We start from the raw sequence: 16,669 nt of genomic DNA on the forward strand, positions 1-16,669 counted from the left end.
CCCTTAAGCTCTTCAAATCAGCTCAACGCCCAGAGCGATCCAACCTCGCACCCAGGCCAGCTGTATGGGCATCGGAACTCCTCTGCTCTGATTTCTCCTCTCCAAATGGCTCACTATCTGTATCGATTCTGCAACACACCATCTTGGCTCATCCCCAATCTCACCCCGCCATCACTCGCCCTCTCACTGCTTATGATATTTTGACACAATTTACCTCAAAAAGCTGTTTTTAGTGATGTTTTTAGTTGAATTTAACTGTTCGACCACCAGTGAGCTGTTGCACATATTTGGTAGTGTCATCTTAACCAGAAGTTGTAGTAGTGGTCTAGTGTGTTAGGACCTCTGCTGCTATAGGTTTAATGCTGATGGTAATTGTAGAGATTTCTTCAAGCAAGCCTGGTTGAAGTCCCTAATTATGATTTGAAATGCGTCAGAGTCTTGTTTGGTGACGGCAGTGTGCAGTATCTCAAGTGTCAGATGACAGTCAGCCAATAGTGGAATTTCTTTCTTACTTATTTAGAGATTCTGCACAGTAAAGGCCTTCTGAAATGCCTTTTTCACTGCCACTGTTACTGTGTGATCCAGAATCTCCAGAGGGGAAGGCCCCAAGTCCTCGGCTTTGCTTGTTGCTCGGCAGCCAGGACGGAGTCAAAGCGCTTGGCAGAAATGGTGCTCGGTGTCAGAGGCTCAAAGTTTTCAGACGGACTCAGTGTCGGCTGTGGTCGGGTGCTTCCAATGCATCGACAGTTGTCGGTGCCTAGAGGTTTATGGCAGAGAGAGTTTCTCCCTTCTGCCGCCTGCTATCGGGAGTCGATTGGAACTTTGAGACTTCTTTTTACTCTTCCCATGGTCTGCTCTTTATCAAATTATGGTACTGTTTTGCACTGCTGTAACTTTATGTTATAATTATGTGGTTCTGTCAGTGTTAGTCTTTGGTTTGTCCTGTTTTTTTGTGATATCACTCCGGAGGAACATTGTATCATTTCTTAATGCATGCATGCATTTCTAAGTGACAATAAACGAGGACTGAGTGTCCTCATAATCTAATCTAACAGGCCCTACTACCCTAATGAGCCTATGCTACCTAATTACACACAACCAATTAATCTAATAACCCATGCCTGTTTGGAATGTGGGAGGACACCCATGTGGTGACATGGAGAACGTACAAACTCCTTACAGATAGCGGTGGAATTGAACACGAGTTTGTGGCGCTCTAATAGCATTATGCTAACCGCTACACAACTGCGCCACCATATACATCGTCATTAAACTGAAATGGGTGAAAAGCTCTTCCAAAGGCATTGCCAGGACTGAATGGCTCAACTTAGGAGACTGGGACTGTTTTTGCCCAACGCCGGCCACCTAGGCCTGAGTCGATGTAGTAGTATTTTCCCTGGAATGCAAGAGGCGTATATAATCACGAGGGGCATAAAATACGAGGGAGAAGACTTAAAGATGACCTGAGGGGCTCAAACTGAAGAGTAGAGTATATACAAGGAGCTACCAGTGGCAGTGGTACAGTCACAACATTTAAAAGACAGAATAGGAAAGGTTTAGAAGTATATGAGCAAATGGGACTAGCTTAGGAAGGTACTTTGGTCAACATGAACAGGTTAATCCGAAGGGCCTGTGTCAATATATCTGTAGGGCTTTGGAAATTCAGAGGAGTGAGTTTCCCTCCAGAGAAACTGCAGGGGCCCTAGCAGAGATTTTAAAGTGTCCGTTGGCCATAGGTGAAGTGCCAGAGGACAGAGGACAGCTGTTACTCCATTGTTTAAGAAAGGCTCTAAGGATAAGCCAGAAAATTATGGGTAGTTGTACCTGACATCAGTAGCAGGCAAGTTATTTGGAAGGTATTCTAAGGGACTGGATATTTAAGTATTTGGATAGACAGGGACTGATTAGGATAGTCAACGTGACTTTATGCATGAGAGGTCATGTCTAAACAATCGAGAGTTTTTCCAGAAAGTTGCCGGAAAAGTTTATGAAGCCAAGGCAGTGGATGTTATCTACATGGATTTTAGCAAGGTATTTGACAAGGTCCCACATGGGAGGTTGGTCAAGAAGGTTGTTGCTCGGTATTCAAGGTGAGGTAGTAAATTGGATTAGACATTGGTTTTGTGAAAGAACCCAGAGAGATAGTAAAGAGTTGCCTCTCTCATTGGAGGGCTATGACAAGTGCTGTGTCACAGGGATTTGTCCTGGGTCTGTGGTTGTTTATCATCTATATCAACAATCTAGATGATAATGTGGTGAACTAGATCAACAAATTTGCTGAAGTTACCAAGATTGGGGGTGTAGTGGGCAGTGAGGAGACTATCAAAGCTTGCAGCGGGATCTGGGCTTGCTGGATAAATGGCAAATGGAACTTAATGCAGACAAGTGTGAGGTGTTACACTTTGGAAGGACAAACAAGGATAGGACTAACAAGGTGAGTGGTAGGGCACTGAGGGGTGCAGTAGAACAGAAGAATCTAGGAATATAGTTCCATAATTCTTTGAAAGTGGCATCACAGGGTAGATAGGGTTGTAAAGAAAGCTCTTGGCACATTCATAACTCAAAGTATTGAGTATATGAGTCGGGATGTTAATGTTGAAATTGTGCAAGATGTTGGTGAGGCTTAATTTGAAGTACTGTGTGCAGTTTTGGTCACCTACTTACAGGAAAGATGTCAATAAGATTGAAAGGATGCAGAGAAAATTTACAAGGATGTTGCCAGGCCTTGAGGACCTCAGTTTATAGGGAAAGGTTGAATAAATTAGGACTTTATTTCCTGGAGCTTAGGGAATTCTTTATTCCCCAAGATGAGGGGAGATTTGATAGAGGTATATAAAATTATGAGTGGGATAGATAGGATAATTGCAAACAGGTTTTTTCCACTGAGGTTGCGATTTACTAGAACTAGAGTTCATGGGTTAAGGCTGAAAGGTGAAAAGTCCCCCCCTCATGTTCCCATTAAACTTCTTCACCTAGGTGGTGAAAGTGTGGAACAAACTGCCAATGAAATGGCGGATGAGGGTTCAATTTCAACGTTTAAGAGAAGTTCAGATAGGTACATGGATGGAAGGGGTACGGAGGGCTATGGGCCTAGCATAGGTCGAAGGGACTAGGTAAATAAATAGCGTGGCATGGATTAGATGGGCCAAAGGGCCTGTTTCTGTACTGTGGTGCTATATCCCTGAACTGTTCCTGTAGCCATAATATTAGTCACGAGTGTTGCTGGCACAGAAGCGCAAAGAGAAGCCAATTTGTCATTTTGAAACACTGCTGGTATTTTATTTCGCAACATGTATGACAACATTTCAAGCAACCTCTGCTAATATCCTTTAACTAGTTCGTAATTACTCCCAACTCCTGAAACATCATAGCCCAAATGATTTTATTGTTCATGAAATTTTGTCACAAATAATTAAGACAGAAACAATTATCAACAGTGAAAGGAATGGGTAGGAGGGAAAGGTCCAAGACAGACTTGCAGTGAAATATTTATTCAAAAGTTGATTGAAAATAACAACTTTAAAAAGGATTGAATATCTTCATATAAGCCTAAAACAATCAAATTATGTTTGCATGCAACATTATTTAATATTTCACTAAGACAACTGCAAATGGTACAGAAATGGACATCCAAAAGCAAGAGCAAAATAATATCTGCAGAACCTATATCTCTAAGACAGTAAACACTGATACTTGGGAGTGGCCATAGGAAGCTTGGAACCTTCCAAATTATCTGGCCGTATCAATAATGCTAGTCTAAGTTCTGGGGATGGACACATTTTGGTGTCATAAATATTGTACAGTCACATTTGCACATACATACTGCAGGTTAATTTCTGTACAACGTAGTATGCTGTGAATACTGAGACCTGTAATTTACCCCAGCTCCCTCACTCCAGCACTGAAACTCACTGCCAAGTCTAGTTCATCTGCAATGCAGAAAGCCACTGACTCGTGGGAATTACCTCCCTTGAAGCTTAAGATAACTTTGCCTCAATAAATACATAGTAGCTAACTCAACGATTGAAATGCATTTGGATGAAAGCATTTGGACAGGTCAACTGTGCATACTAGAACACTATCTCTGACTCACTCACAGTAGGATTGGCACCAAGAGTCACCCTGGGAAGCCAGGCCTGATTAAGAAAGGGTGTGGAATGTGTAATGGGCCCCGTGACCACACAAAGTTCATCTAATTCTCTATATTAAAACACAGAATTCTTATCTTCTGAATTCTTATTGACAGCTTGCTGCTCAGTGATCTGATGATAATTTGATGTATGTAAATAGAGCTTAATTTTGGTGATGTTGTGAATGGCAACCATAGATTTCAGCTGAGTACCGTCCTTTGCGCAGTGGCTTGTGTCTAACATTTACTGTTGGGACTTGGGTACACAACAGGAAGACAATGGTGCTTACGAGAAGTTCAACGGCCTGAGTGAGACAAGGAGGGAGGGAGCACGTACCTGGGTAGTAGAAATGACAGCAGTTTGAACAGCTCACAGAGCATCTGCCCCCTTCCTATACATTACAAGCAAGAGATCTCACCTACCAGATCCATTGGTTGGGATCTCCTGCCTATACAGTCCAGCAAGAGACTACCTCATGGCCAAAGTGACTACATCTTGCTGATCAATGAAGAATTTCTAATGTCCCATGAAAATTTGTTTAGTGTAAAACTCCCTTGTACAATCTGAACCACCAATGGACCAGGCCTCAGCATAAACATCACTGACGCAAACGCTCCATGAAGTGATCAGTAGAAGGCAAACTTCAGTGTGTCCCACTCATTTTGAGGATAGGAGCGGAGATATCATTCCATGTTGCTATTAGCAGATCCCGTGCTCTTTCTGTTAGATCTGGCACATCGTCTGTTGTCAGCCCACGGGTCTTCATTGAAGGAAGGATCTGAACTATACATTTGCCTGGAAATGAAACAAAGTGTTGTCACTTTGATGACTTAAGGATATCCAAGAGGAGAGCTCACCTCCCCATTCACAAGTCAAAACTATTCCACTCCTTAGAAATCTACAAAGCCATTATGGAATCTTTTACAAACTCAGTCAAGGCTGCTCAGATCCTGTGATGTGCTTAATGCTCTGAAATACCCTTTCCTTTTAAAGAATTTGTGCCATTTTCTTGTTGAAAAGTCTTCTAATTTCAGGAAGTGCATTAATGATTAAGCATTATCTCAAGTTAATTGCAAATTTTCATATTGAGTGTCAATGATGTACAAGAGCCTACAAGGTGGGCAGAACAGCACAACCCCAAGAACACCAGAAAACGGGTACCAGGAAATTAATCCATTATTTGGGAGGAGGTTGGGGCAGAGTTCATTGTACAGGTAAAGGCTCTTCAGCCCACCATGTTGTGCTGAACTAATTGAACAGGTAACTAAACATCTAGCTAATCCCTCCCGCCTAGACAATGTCATATCCCTCCACCCTCTGAACATTCATGCTTGAGCCTCTTGAATGGGCTCATTAAAGCCATAAAGCAATGGAGGAATGAAGATTCTGCTGAATGAAGAGCTTGAGGAGGATTTTCAGGCAAGGGGAAGGTCTAAACACTCAGCGCCCTAAAACAGCATGGCTTGCAAGGTTATGGTCAATAGATCGGGTAAATAAATGCAAGGGTATAATTGAAACAAACTTTTTCTCATGCAAGTTAACACAGTTGTGTGCAGAAAACATACCAGAGGTAAATCTTTTCTCTGCTCTGTTGTAGAAATCATTGTAAGAAGAGAAGACCACTGGAATAATTGGAACCTGAAACACAAAGATACAAAGTCAAATACAAAGATCAACAATCACTGGGGATTTGATTATTGGTTCTATTTTCCTAGAAGTATCAATTCCTGCTGTGGAAAATCAGGCTCAACTTCTCCTGACATGATACTCAAAAAATTGATAAAACAAGTACATTTATTTATTTAACCACTCAGAGGCGTGGGGCTCCAAAGCGTTAGCCAGCATTTAATTGCCCAAGCCTAGCTGCCCTAAAGAAGATTTGCGGTGAGCTGCCTTCTGGAACTATTGAGGTATTCAGTAGACCCACAATGGTGTTAGGGAAGGAGTTCCAGGATTTTCTCTTGGATGGTAAAGGAATGGTGACACTTTTCAAAGTCAGGATAGACTGCTGCTCATCCTTCTAAATGGTACAGGTTTGGTTGGTGCTGTCTTGGTGAGCCACTGCAGTGCATCCTGTAGATAACACAAACTGCTGCTACTGTGGATTGGAATGAGCCAGGGATACCCATGGATAAGTTTAAATTTACTTTTCCTCCTCAAAACAACAAGAACATCCTCAAGGCATTGTCTCTAACCTTCTGAAAATTTATAGCTACAAAGGCACTCAGAGGGGAGTTTGGTGTTTGGCTGGCAGACAATGTAGCCCCTCTGATGAGATGATCAGAACTGCCAATAGTTATGCCAGCCCAGGGCAAGAATACCAATGCCATCTGGCTCAGGAAGCTTTGCAGAGCGCTGGGAGAACCTCAGTGCTTTCAGGTGCCTGTGTAGGATCGTCACGGCTCTGGTGCCTTCCACAGTGTGAGGAAGAATCAGTGGTGAAGACGACCCCTGCTGGCAGCTTTATGGCCAGTCTCTGAGCATTCAGGGTCAGCTGGTATCTGTGCTGCACTAAAAGCAATGAAGGATTCACTGATGCTGCCTTCAGAAAAAAACTGGCTTAAGAATGCAATCTAAGTTTTCCGGTGTCTCAGTTCGATAGGTGGCGATGAAGAATCTTGAAAGTAAACCTTGAAGAAAAGACGCATCCTCCTGAAGGTTTCAGTAACAACGTGGAGTTCTGCCTCTGAATACGTCCATACACGATCACATACCTACTCCAATAATTTAGCAATTGAGAACAAAGTGTGCTATTACAACAAGATCGAGAAGAGCGTGACATGATGACTGAAGCACCATCACCATTGGGAATCAGTGTGCGGTTTTGTTGACTAGCATCACAACCTGTGAATTGGTAATTCATTTATCCAGCATCCCACAGTCAAGAAATCACCAGCACCTTTCATCCATATAACACCAAGACTGGCTTGATCCAGAAACTAATTAATCATAAATTCAGAGCTGCCTGAGACAATGCTTCCAAAGGGAAAGAAAAATAAATCAACCGGACCTGAAAATCAAGGCCCGCCAAAGTATTCCACCTTACGAATAAAGAATAGTTGGAAAGAGCACATGACAAGGAAGTGCCAATAACTACAACTGTGGATTCTTCAGCATTGCCAAAATCACCAAGAACTAAATAGATCTTAACAAGGATCAAGTCAATCTGTACCCACATGAAAGAACCATGAGAAGACCTCAGCCAAAGAACTCCTTTAAAGCAAGAATCCTTGACTCCATCCCACCAGACGTTTGCCAAACAGAGCTTAAAAATACCATATGACAACTGAAGAGAAAGGCTTCCACAGCAGAAAAAATTCCTTGTACAAAGGCACGATGAAGTAGCCTCTGCTGATACAATGTTTGACCTCGCCTGGATAACGGAGACATCAGCAGCCAATCTCAGGTGCCATAATAATGATCACCACCAAGAAAGACCAAGTCCAATCATAATAACTGTACTAAATGCACGCAGCTCTCCGGTGAAATGATATCATATTTGTAAGTAGGATGCCATGCACAATTCTGATTTGATGGAGACAGACGTAAGAAGGCACAGAGGAACATCTGGAGGAATTTCTGAAATGCCCGGATCGCTGCCACTGCTACTGTGCGATCGAGAATCTCCAGAGGGAAGGCCCCAAAATCCCCAGCTTTGCCTTCTGCTGACGACCGAGGCTGAGGTCGAAGCGTTCAGCAGAGATGGTGCTCGGTACTCGGTGTCGGAGGGCTGATCGGAGCTCGAAGTTTTCGGACGACTCAGAGTCGGACTGTGGTCGGGCATCGCAGGGAGAGTTTTCTTCCTTTTCTGGTCTGCGTGAGATGTGGGACTTTCGAGAGACTTTGAACTTTTTTTTACTGTGCCATGGCCTGATCTTCATCAAGTTATGGTATTGTTGCACTGTTGTAACTATATGCTATAATTCTGTGGTTTTTGTTAGTTTTTCAGTCTTGGTCTGTCCTGTGTTTCTGTGGTATCACACTGGAGGAATATTGTATCATTTCTTAATGCATGCATTACTAAATGACAATAAAAGAGGACTGCGTGTCCTCATAATCTAATCTAATCTAATCTAAATGTTGTAATTCCCTGCTCTGGGACAGTCATCCCAAAGATCCCCCTGACTGGCCAACAAGTTACTCATAGGGAGTTACTCATCCATCCAAAGACACAATGAAAATAATCTCCACCATGCAATGAACCAAGGAAAATACAAAAGGCAGCCAAAACACATAACCTTTTTTGTCCTCATAATAGTATTAGCTGACATAATACAGATATTACAAGTAATCCTTAAAATTACAACAGCTGATCTTCAGCTCCTGATTCACATCAACCCACTGTACCTATGAACTGCATTTCTTTGCTTTCATAAAGTGGTTAGCTGTGAATCAGGGAACAGTATTCTCATCCAGGTTACAGGGCTATCACAGTTACATGCCAAGAACAAAACACCAAGCAATCCTATCAGGAAGTCCAGTAATGTGAGACTTGATGGCTTCTGGATGGGTATCAAAACCATTCCTGATTTACCCAACAAAAGCAATAAACCTCACGGCAGCACCTGAACCTCTATCAACCCCAATATTCTTCATAAAACACAATCTGGTCATTGGCTGCAGTACACAATATTGTACTTGGATGAACGGCAGAAATTGTGAAATTTTAAGTAAATTTCCGAGATTGATTGTACTGATTTCTCCAAGAATTTTTATTTAAGCTCTGTATACATACAAAAGCAGAAATTTTAAACTCTTAAATTACTTCTAAATGTTTCAAAAATGCAGCAACAACTGCAGGGAAGAGTGGATATTTCATCAGTTCTACAATTCACATCAGCTGCAGACTTCATTCTACCTTCAATCAATAATACCTAGCAACACGATCTCCAACTTTACCTGCGCCTGCACCGCCAAGTGGAAAGCTCCTCTCTTAAACGGCAGCATATTCCCATCATGGTTCCTGGTCCCTTCGGGAAACACCCACAACCTGATCTGGAGGAGTACAAAACACTCAGTGTCAATAATGCAACTCCGAATTTCCACTACTGGCCAAATGGCACCCCAAGAAAAACCTCCTGTAATGACTGAGGATGTTAAAGTCATTGTATTAAGCCAGGAATTGATTTATTACTGTCACATGTGCAGAGATACATGAAAAAAATGGTCTTACATACTGTTCAATCCGATCAAATTATTACATAGTTCATTGAGGTAGAACAAGGTAAAACATTACCAATGCAAAATAGAGAACATAGAAAACAGCTGAGAGCACATGCAGTGCAGGTAAACAAGATGCAAGATAATAACAGGGTAGATTGTGAGGTCAAGAGTCCATCTCATTGTATCTTAATCGTCTCATCACCAGGGTAGAAGCTGTCCTTGAGCCTGGTAGTTTGTGCTTTCAGGCTTTTGCACCTTCTGACCAATTGAAAAGGGGGGGAGGGGGGAAGAGAAGAGAAAATCTCCAGGGTAGGTGGGGTCTTTGATTACGTAGACTGCTTTACTAAGGCAACAAGGAATAAAGTTTATAAAGGGGAGGCTGTTGTCCATCATATGCCGAGCAGTGTCCACCATTCATCTTCAACACGGGTGCTCCATCACAGGGCTCTTTGCTGAGCCCATTGCTATACACTCTGCTCACACATGACTGCACGGCCAAACACTCAAGTAATCACATTGTCAATGACAGCAGTGGAGAACTCGTACCACTCACACCCCTCTTTACATCAGCAGCACAGCAGTAGAAACTGCAAGCAGTTTCAAACTCTGGGAGCGCATCAACAATTCCACCCACCAACCCACCCCTCCACATTCCCAACCGTCACTATTTTATCCATTTCTGTCAGTCACCTTATGTACAAACACTCAAACACTCCTGTGGCTAGAGTCAATTTATGGACAAAAGCTAGCATATGTAATTATTGTGTTTTATGACTGCAATCTTTACCTTACTGTTCAGTTTTGTGCTGCATCAGATCTGGAGTAACAATGATTTCATTTTCCTTTACATTTGTGTACTGGAAATGACATTAAACAATCTTGAATTCTCTGCAGTCATATTGAAGAGAATTTGCCAAACCAAGACCTGAAGCATCCGGACAGAATGATTTAATTGATAAAACAAAATACTTCACAAGTGCTTGTAGCAGGTTTTATGCAACTTTCTCTTCAGAAAGAGGAAAAAGGCCCCTATACAATGTATGAGGGAAAATTAGCCTCAGAACAGATAAGAAAGAGGCAAACAGACAAAATTAAGTCAGAAGAGCTTTAAGGAGACAGATGCTTTTTTTTTCCAAAGCAGCAAGTTTCAGTTTATATTTGAGTAAGTAGGGAGCAGAGTAACTGACAGACACTTTAGCTGAGCAGGATAACTCAGAAGGTAGTTGTTTAGCTGATTCCTTTCCCTCTTGGGCATTTAGATATAGAAAACTGCACAGGAACGGGACAGTTAAGTAAATTCAAATTTAGCTGAACTAAACCAATCCTTTCTGCCTACAGAATGCTTATATCCTTCCAATCTCTGCACATTCACGTGCTTATCCAAGAACTTCTTGAACATCCTTTATTGTATTTGCATCCACCATCCGACAGTGCATTCCAGGCACCCACCCAGTGTAAAAAAAAACACTTGACCGCATATCCCTTTTGATGTTCCCTCCTCACCTCATAGATTAGTTTTATTCGTTACATGTACATTGAAGCATACGGTGAAATGCATCATTTACATCAAATCAAATTAGTGGGGATTGTGGTGGGGCAGTCAGCAAGTGTCACCATGCTTTCAGTATCAACACAACATGTTGGTACCTTACTAAACATACTAATGCTACCCTGTATGTCTTTGGAACGTGGAAGGAAACCCAACCAGTCACGGGGAGAATGTGCATACTCTTTACAGAGGCAAGAATTGAAGCCCATTCGGTGATCGCTAACAATGTAAAACGACTGTGCTAACTACAACGTTACTGTGCCACACTCTAGAATTATACATTTTGACTCTGGGGGGAAAAAAGTATCAACTCTCTACTCTATCTATACCTCTCAGTCTTATGAACTTCTCCCAGATCTTCTCTCCTCCACAGGAAACAACTCAAGTTTGCCCAACCTCTCCTCAGAGCAAACGGCCAATATTCCAGGCAGCATCTTAACATCACCCAGGATGTTGAAGAGGAAGATAATCAAGCAGAAGTTCAGGCCTGATCCTCAGCAACACTGACTAAATGGGAGTGGTGTTTGGAACACAAGGATGGTATGCAACAAACCGCCAGCAATGGAATACTGGGAAAAACAATAGCTTGTTGTTGTATGCAGCTTTTATCTTTTTTTATGTTTCATACATCCTTACCTGGTACCTAAGTCACTGCCAGCTCTCCGTATACAATCAGTCCTATTCTGCCACATTATTTCCCTATAACCTACTCCCTTTCACATGGACACCAATTTCCTGATCCAGCTGCCACACACTGAAACCGGAGGTAATTTACGGTGGCCAGTTAACGTGATAACCAGCACATCTTTAAGATGAGGGGGGAAAAAATCAGAGCTCCTAAGTAATCCATACCATGAGAGAAAAAATGTCAGACAGCACTGCAAATCAGCATTGAATCCAGGTGGCTGCTGAATAAACTCTTATCAAACTCCCCGATATCCAATGTTTCAAACTTATCATCAGCAGTCCTCAAAATTCAACAGCTGAGATCCAGGTCCATTGTGTAGAATAAAAACAACGATTAAAACATTAACATTTGCACAGTTCCTTCCAATCTGGGGGAAAAAAAACTTTCATCTAATTTAATGTCTTTAGCCAATTTTACATTAATTACTTGTGCTTTTAATCAGAAAATATATAGTGCCTATAAAAAGTATTCCCCCACCCAGAAGTTTTCATGTTTTATTGTTTTACAACATTGAATCACAGTGGATTTAATTTGGCTTTTTTGACACTGATCAACAGATAAAGACTTATTCTTGTCAAAGTAAAAGCAGATCTCTACAAAATGATCTAAATGAATTACAAATACAAAATCCAAATAATTGCATGAGTATTCACCATCCCCCCTCTTTAATATGACACACCAAATCATCACTGGTGCAGCCAATTGGTTTTAGAAGTCACATAATTAGTTAAATGGAGATCTGTGTGCAGTCAAGGTGTTTCAATTCATTGTAGTAAAAATACATCTGAATCTGGAAGACCCAACTGCCAGTGAGTCAGTATCCTGGCAAAAACTAACCATGAAGACAAAAGAACACTCCAAGCAACTCCATGAAAAGTTTATTGAAAAGCACAAGTCAGGAGATGAAGACAAGAAAATTTTCAAGGCTTTGAATATCCCTTGGAGTAAAGTCAATCATCAAGTGGAAAGAATATGGCACAAATGTAAATCTGTCCTCAAAAACTGCATGGCCGCGCAAGAAGGGGACAAGTAAGGGAGGCCACCAAAAGACCCATGACAACTCTGGAGGAGTTACAAGCTTCAGTAGCTGAGATGGGAGAGACTGCACATACAACTGTTGCCCAGGTGCTTCACCAGTCGCAGCTTTATGGGAGAGTGGCAAAGAGAAAGCCACTGTTGAAAAAAACTCACATGAAATCTCGACTAGATTCCAGGAGGCCTGTGGGAAGTCAGCTGGAAGAAAGCTTTGTGGTCTGATGAACATAAGAACTTAAGAAATAGGAGCAGGAGGCCATCATCTGGCCCATCAAGCCTGCTCCGCCATTCAACAAAATTGAGCTCTTTTGCTATCAAACTAAGTGTAATATTTGGCGTAAGCCAAACACTGCACATCATCAGAAACACACCATCCCTACCGTGAACCATGGTGGTGGCTGCATCATGCTGTGGGGATGCTTCACTGCTGCAGGCCCTGGAAGGCTTATGAAGGTACAGGTTAAAATGAATGCAGCAATATACAAGGAAATTCTGGACGAAAACCTGATGCAGTCTGCAAAAGAACTGCAATTTGAGAGAAGATGTGTTCTCCAGCAAGACAATGACCCCAAGCATAAAGCCAAAGCTACACCAGAATGGCTTACAAACAACAAAGTTAATGTCCTGGAGTGGCCAAGTCAGAATCCAGACCTCAATCTAATTGAGAATTTGTGGCAGGACTTGAAAAGGGCCGCTTACTCACAATCCCCGTGAAATCTAACAGAGCTTAAGCAGTTTTCTAAAGAAGAATAAGGAAAAATTGTAGAGTCCAGATGTGCAAAGCTGCTAGAGACCTATCCACACAGACTCGCGGCTGTAATTGCTGCTAAAGGTACATCCACCAAATACTGACTTGAAGGGGGTGAGTAATTATGCAATCAATTATTTTGTATTTACTAATTATAATAAATTTAGACCAATTTGTTGAAATTTGCTTTCACTTTGATACAAAAGTCTTTTTTGATGATCAATATCAAAAAAGCCAAATTAAATCCACTCTGATTCAATGTTGTAAAACAATAAAAGATAAAATCTTCGGGGGGGGGGCAAATACTTTTTATAGGCACTGTACTTGGTGCTTTCATCTAATACTAATTAAATTCCTTCTAATCCTAAACTATCTTTTAAGTTTTCTGACAGATCTAACAAACTGCCCTTTATTAACCTACGCATATCCTGCAAGCAAGAATAGGTGTCTCCATGGAATGTCCCCCAGTGGTTTTCTGCCACAGAGATTAAAATTACTGAGCTGTGATTACTAGAATTATCTCCTTGTCTTTCTTTGATCCAGCACACAACTTTCCATGACTCTGGTCTTCCATCATTCCTATATTGGAATGCAAAGAGCTTCTGCCATCTCCATTCTAGCCCTCACCAAGTAACGTGCAGACCGCAAGTCTCATTTATTTTGAAGTCAATCTATTGGAGCATGAAGTTGTACAATACAGAAACAGGCCCTTTGGTTCATCTAGTCCATGCTGAACTGTTATTCTGCCCTCTTCCATTGGACCCTGGATCTTCCTTACTCCTCCCATACATGTAGACAATACTTTAAATTTGACCTTTACCTCTTATGCAATTTCAACATAACATCCCATACCAACTCCTGTACTCAATACTCTAATTTATCCCTTTTTTCTACTGCACTCCTCAGTGCTCTACCATTCAATCCTATCTTGGTTGGTCCTCCCAAAGTACCTCACACTTTCCTGAATTAAATACCATCTGCTATTTTTCAGCTGATCCAGATTTGAGTACAAGCTTCGATCACCTTCCTCGCTGGGCACTGTGTCCCAAATCTTGGTGTCATCTGCAAAATTGTTGAACCAGTTTACTATATTACCACCCAGATCACTGATATAGATGAAAAACAATGGACCCAATGCTGATAACTGCGCACACCACTAGTCACAGGCCTCCAGTCAGAGAGACAACCATCTGCTACCACACCTTGGCTTCACCCGCTAAGCCAATGTTGAATCCAATTTACTACATCATCCTGCATGTGATACCACTGAACCTTCTGGACCAACCTCCCACACGGGACTTTGGCAAAGGCCTTGCTAAAGTCAATGTAGACAACATCCACTGCATTTCATTCATCCAACATTCCTGGCAACCTCCTCGAAAAACTGTATAAATTGGGTTAGACATGACTGACTACACACAAAGCCACAATGACTACCCTTAATCAGGCCCTGTCTATCCAAATGTGTATACAGTATATCCTGTTCCTTAGAATATCTTCCAATAATTTACCCACTACTGATGTCAGGATCGCCGATCTATAACTTGCAGCTTATACTTAAGAGTATTTCTTGAACACCGGAACATTAGCTATGCTCCAGTTCCTCACCCATGACAAAGGGCTTTTTAATTAAACCCCAGCGACCCTGCAATTTCTACACTAGCCTCCACAAGGTCCAACCCTGGGACCTATCCATCCTAATTTGCCTCAAGACAGCACTCACCTCCTCTTTTGTAATCTGTACACAATCCATACTTTATACTTTATTGTCGCCAAACAATTGATACTAGAACGTACAATCATCACAGCGATATTTGATTCTGCACTTCCCACTCCCTGGAGTACAAATCAATAGTAAATATTAAAAATTTAAATTATAAATCATAAATAGAAAATGGAAAGTAAGGTAGTGCAAAAAAACCAAGAGGCAGGTCCAGATATTTGGAGTGTACGGCCCAGATCCGGGTCAGGACCCGTTCAGCAGTCTTATCACAGTTGGAAAGAAGCTATTCCCAAATCTGTATGTACAAGTCTTCAAGCTCCTGAGCCTTCTCCCGGAGGGAAGAGGGACGAAAAGTATGTTGGCTGGGTGGGTCGTGTCCTTGATTATCCTGGCAGCACTGCTCCGACAGCATGCGGTGTAAAGAGAGTCCAAGGATGAAAGATTTGTCCATACCAATTCGTTATTCAGTCAGAGAAAACACTCAGAGGCCACGTTTTTGCTCGATCAAATCTTTATTTAATTTGATCCGAGGAGAGGTAATCACCATACGCAGCTGCAGCGTCTGGCAATCAACTCTGCCTAGCACGAGTACAAGGTTACATTTATATCCAAAAAAAAGGTTTCAGTTAGCACCCGTTTCCCCTGTCCACACTTATGACGGTTTTGTGGTTAGCAATTTCATCATGGTCACAATAGCTTCACGTGCAGAGGTACAGGTCAGTAAGCGCTTCTATTCTAAGAAATGAGCGTGCAGTTGCAACATCCTAACTGTGCCCGGTTCTGTTGTCTAGTTCCCGCCCCTGCTATATTTTCCAGGTCACATACACCATTTAACCCTTCCTATTCTGTACTCTAACCCCCTTTTCACTTACACAGATTGGTTTGTGTGATGTGCTGCGCCGTGTTCACGATCTTCTGCAGCTTCTTCCGGTCTTGGACAGGACAACTTCCATACCGATATATGGATGCATAAGAATATAAGATACAGGAGTAGTATTTGGCCCATCAAGTCTGCTCCATCATTTCATCATGGCTGATCCATTTCCCTCTCAGCCCCAGTCTCCTATCTTCTCCCCGTAATTTCAAGCCCTGACCGATCTGGAACCTAGCAACCTCTGCCTTAAATGTACCCAATGACGTAGCTTCCACAGCTGCCTGTGGCAATGAATTCTACAATTCGCTAATTCACCCCTACAATTTGCCTACTGCCACAACCGATTCACAGATGACGCAATGGCCACTGCTCTACATACCGTCCTTACACATCTGGAGAAGGATGCTTATGTGAGAATGTTGTTCTTGGACTACAGTTCAGCATTCAACACCATAGCTCCATCCAGGCTCGACAAGAAGCTCAGAGACCGCAGCCTTGACCCTGCATTGTGCAGCTGGACCCTGGACTTCCTGTCAGATCACCAGCAAATTGTAAGAGTGGGCTCCCTCACCTCCAACCCTCTGACTCTCAATACAGGGCTGCGTACTGCATCCCCTCCTTTACTCCTTGTATACCCATGACTGTATCACCACCCACAGCTTTAATCTGCTAATTAAACTTGCCAATGGGACTACATTGATTGGCCTTATCTCAAACTATAACAAGGTGGCCTATAGGGAAGAAGTTACCTCTCTGACA

The 16,669-nt window shown here is 42.2% G+C and overlaps 1 protein-coding gene across 1 annotated transcript in view; it reads right to left on the reverse strand.

The window, feature by feature from the left end:
• Positions 1-3,365: 3,365 nt before the first annotated feature.
• agpat2 (1-acylglycerol-3-phosphate O-acyltransferase 2 (lysophosphatidic acid acyltransferase, beta)) overlaps positions 3,366-16,669 on the reverse strand; it is a 46,711-nt gene continuing 33,407 nt past the window's right edge. Inside the window, exons 4-6 of the mRNA XM_072240703.1 lie at positions 9,030-9,125; positions 5,696-5,768; positions 3,366-4,925 (exon numbers count right to left, since the gene is read on the reverse strand). Of these exons, the coding sequence (XP_072096804.1) occupies positions 4,774-4,925; positions 5,696-5,768; positions 9,030-9,125 (321 nt within the window). The 3' untranslated portion in view covers positions 3,366-4,773. The remainder of the gene's footprint in view (positions 4,926-5,695; positions 5,769-9,029; positions 9,126-16,669) is intronic.

The sequence above is a fragment of the Mobula birostris genome, chromosome 22 (genome assembly GCF_030028105.1).
Source record: "Mobula birostris isolate sMobBir1 chromosome 22, sMobBir1.hap1, whole genome shotgun sequence".
Lineage (NCBI taxonomy): Eukaryota > Metazoa > Chordata > Chondrichthyes > Myliobatiformes > Myliobatidae > Mobula > Mobula birostris.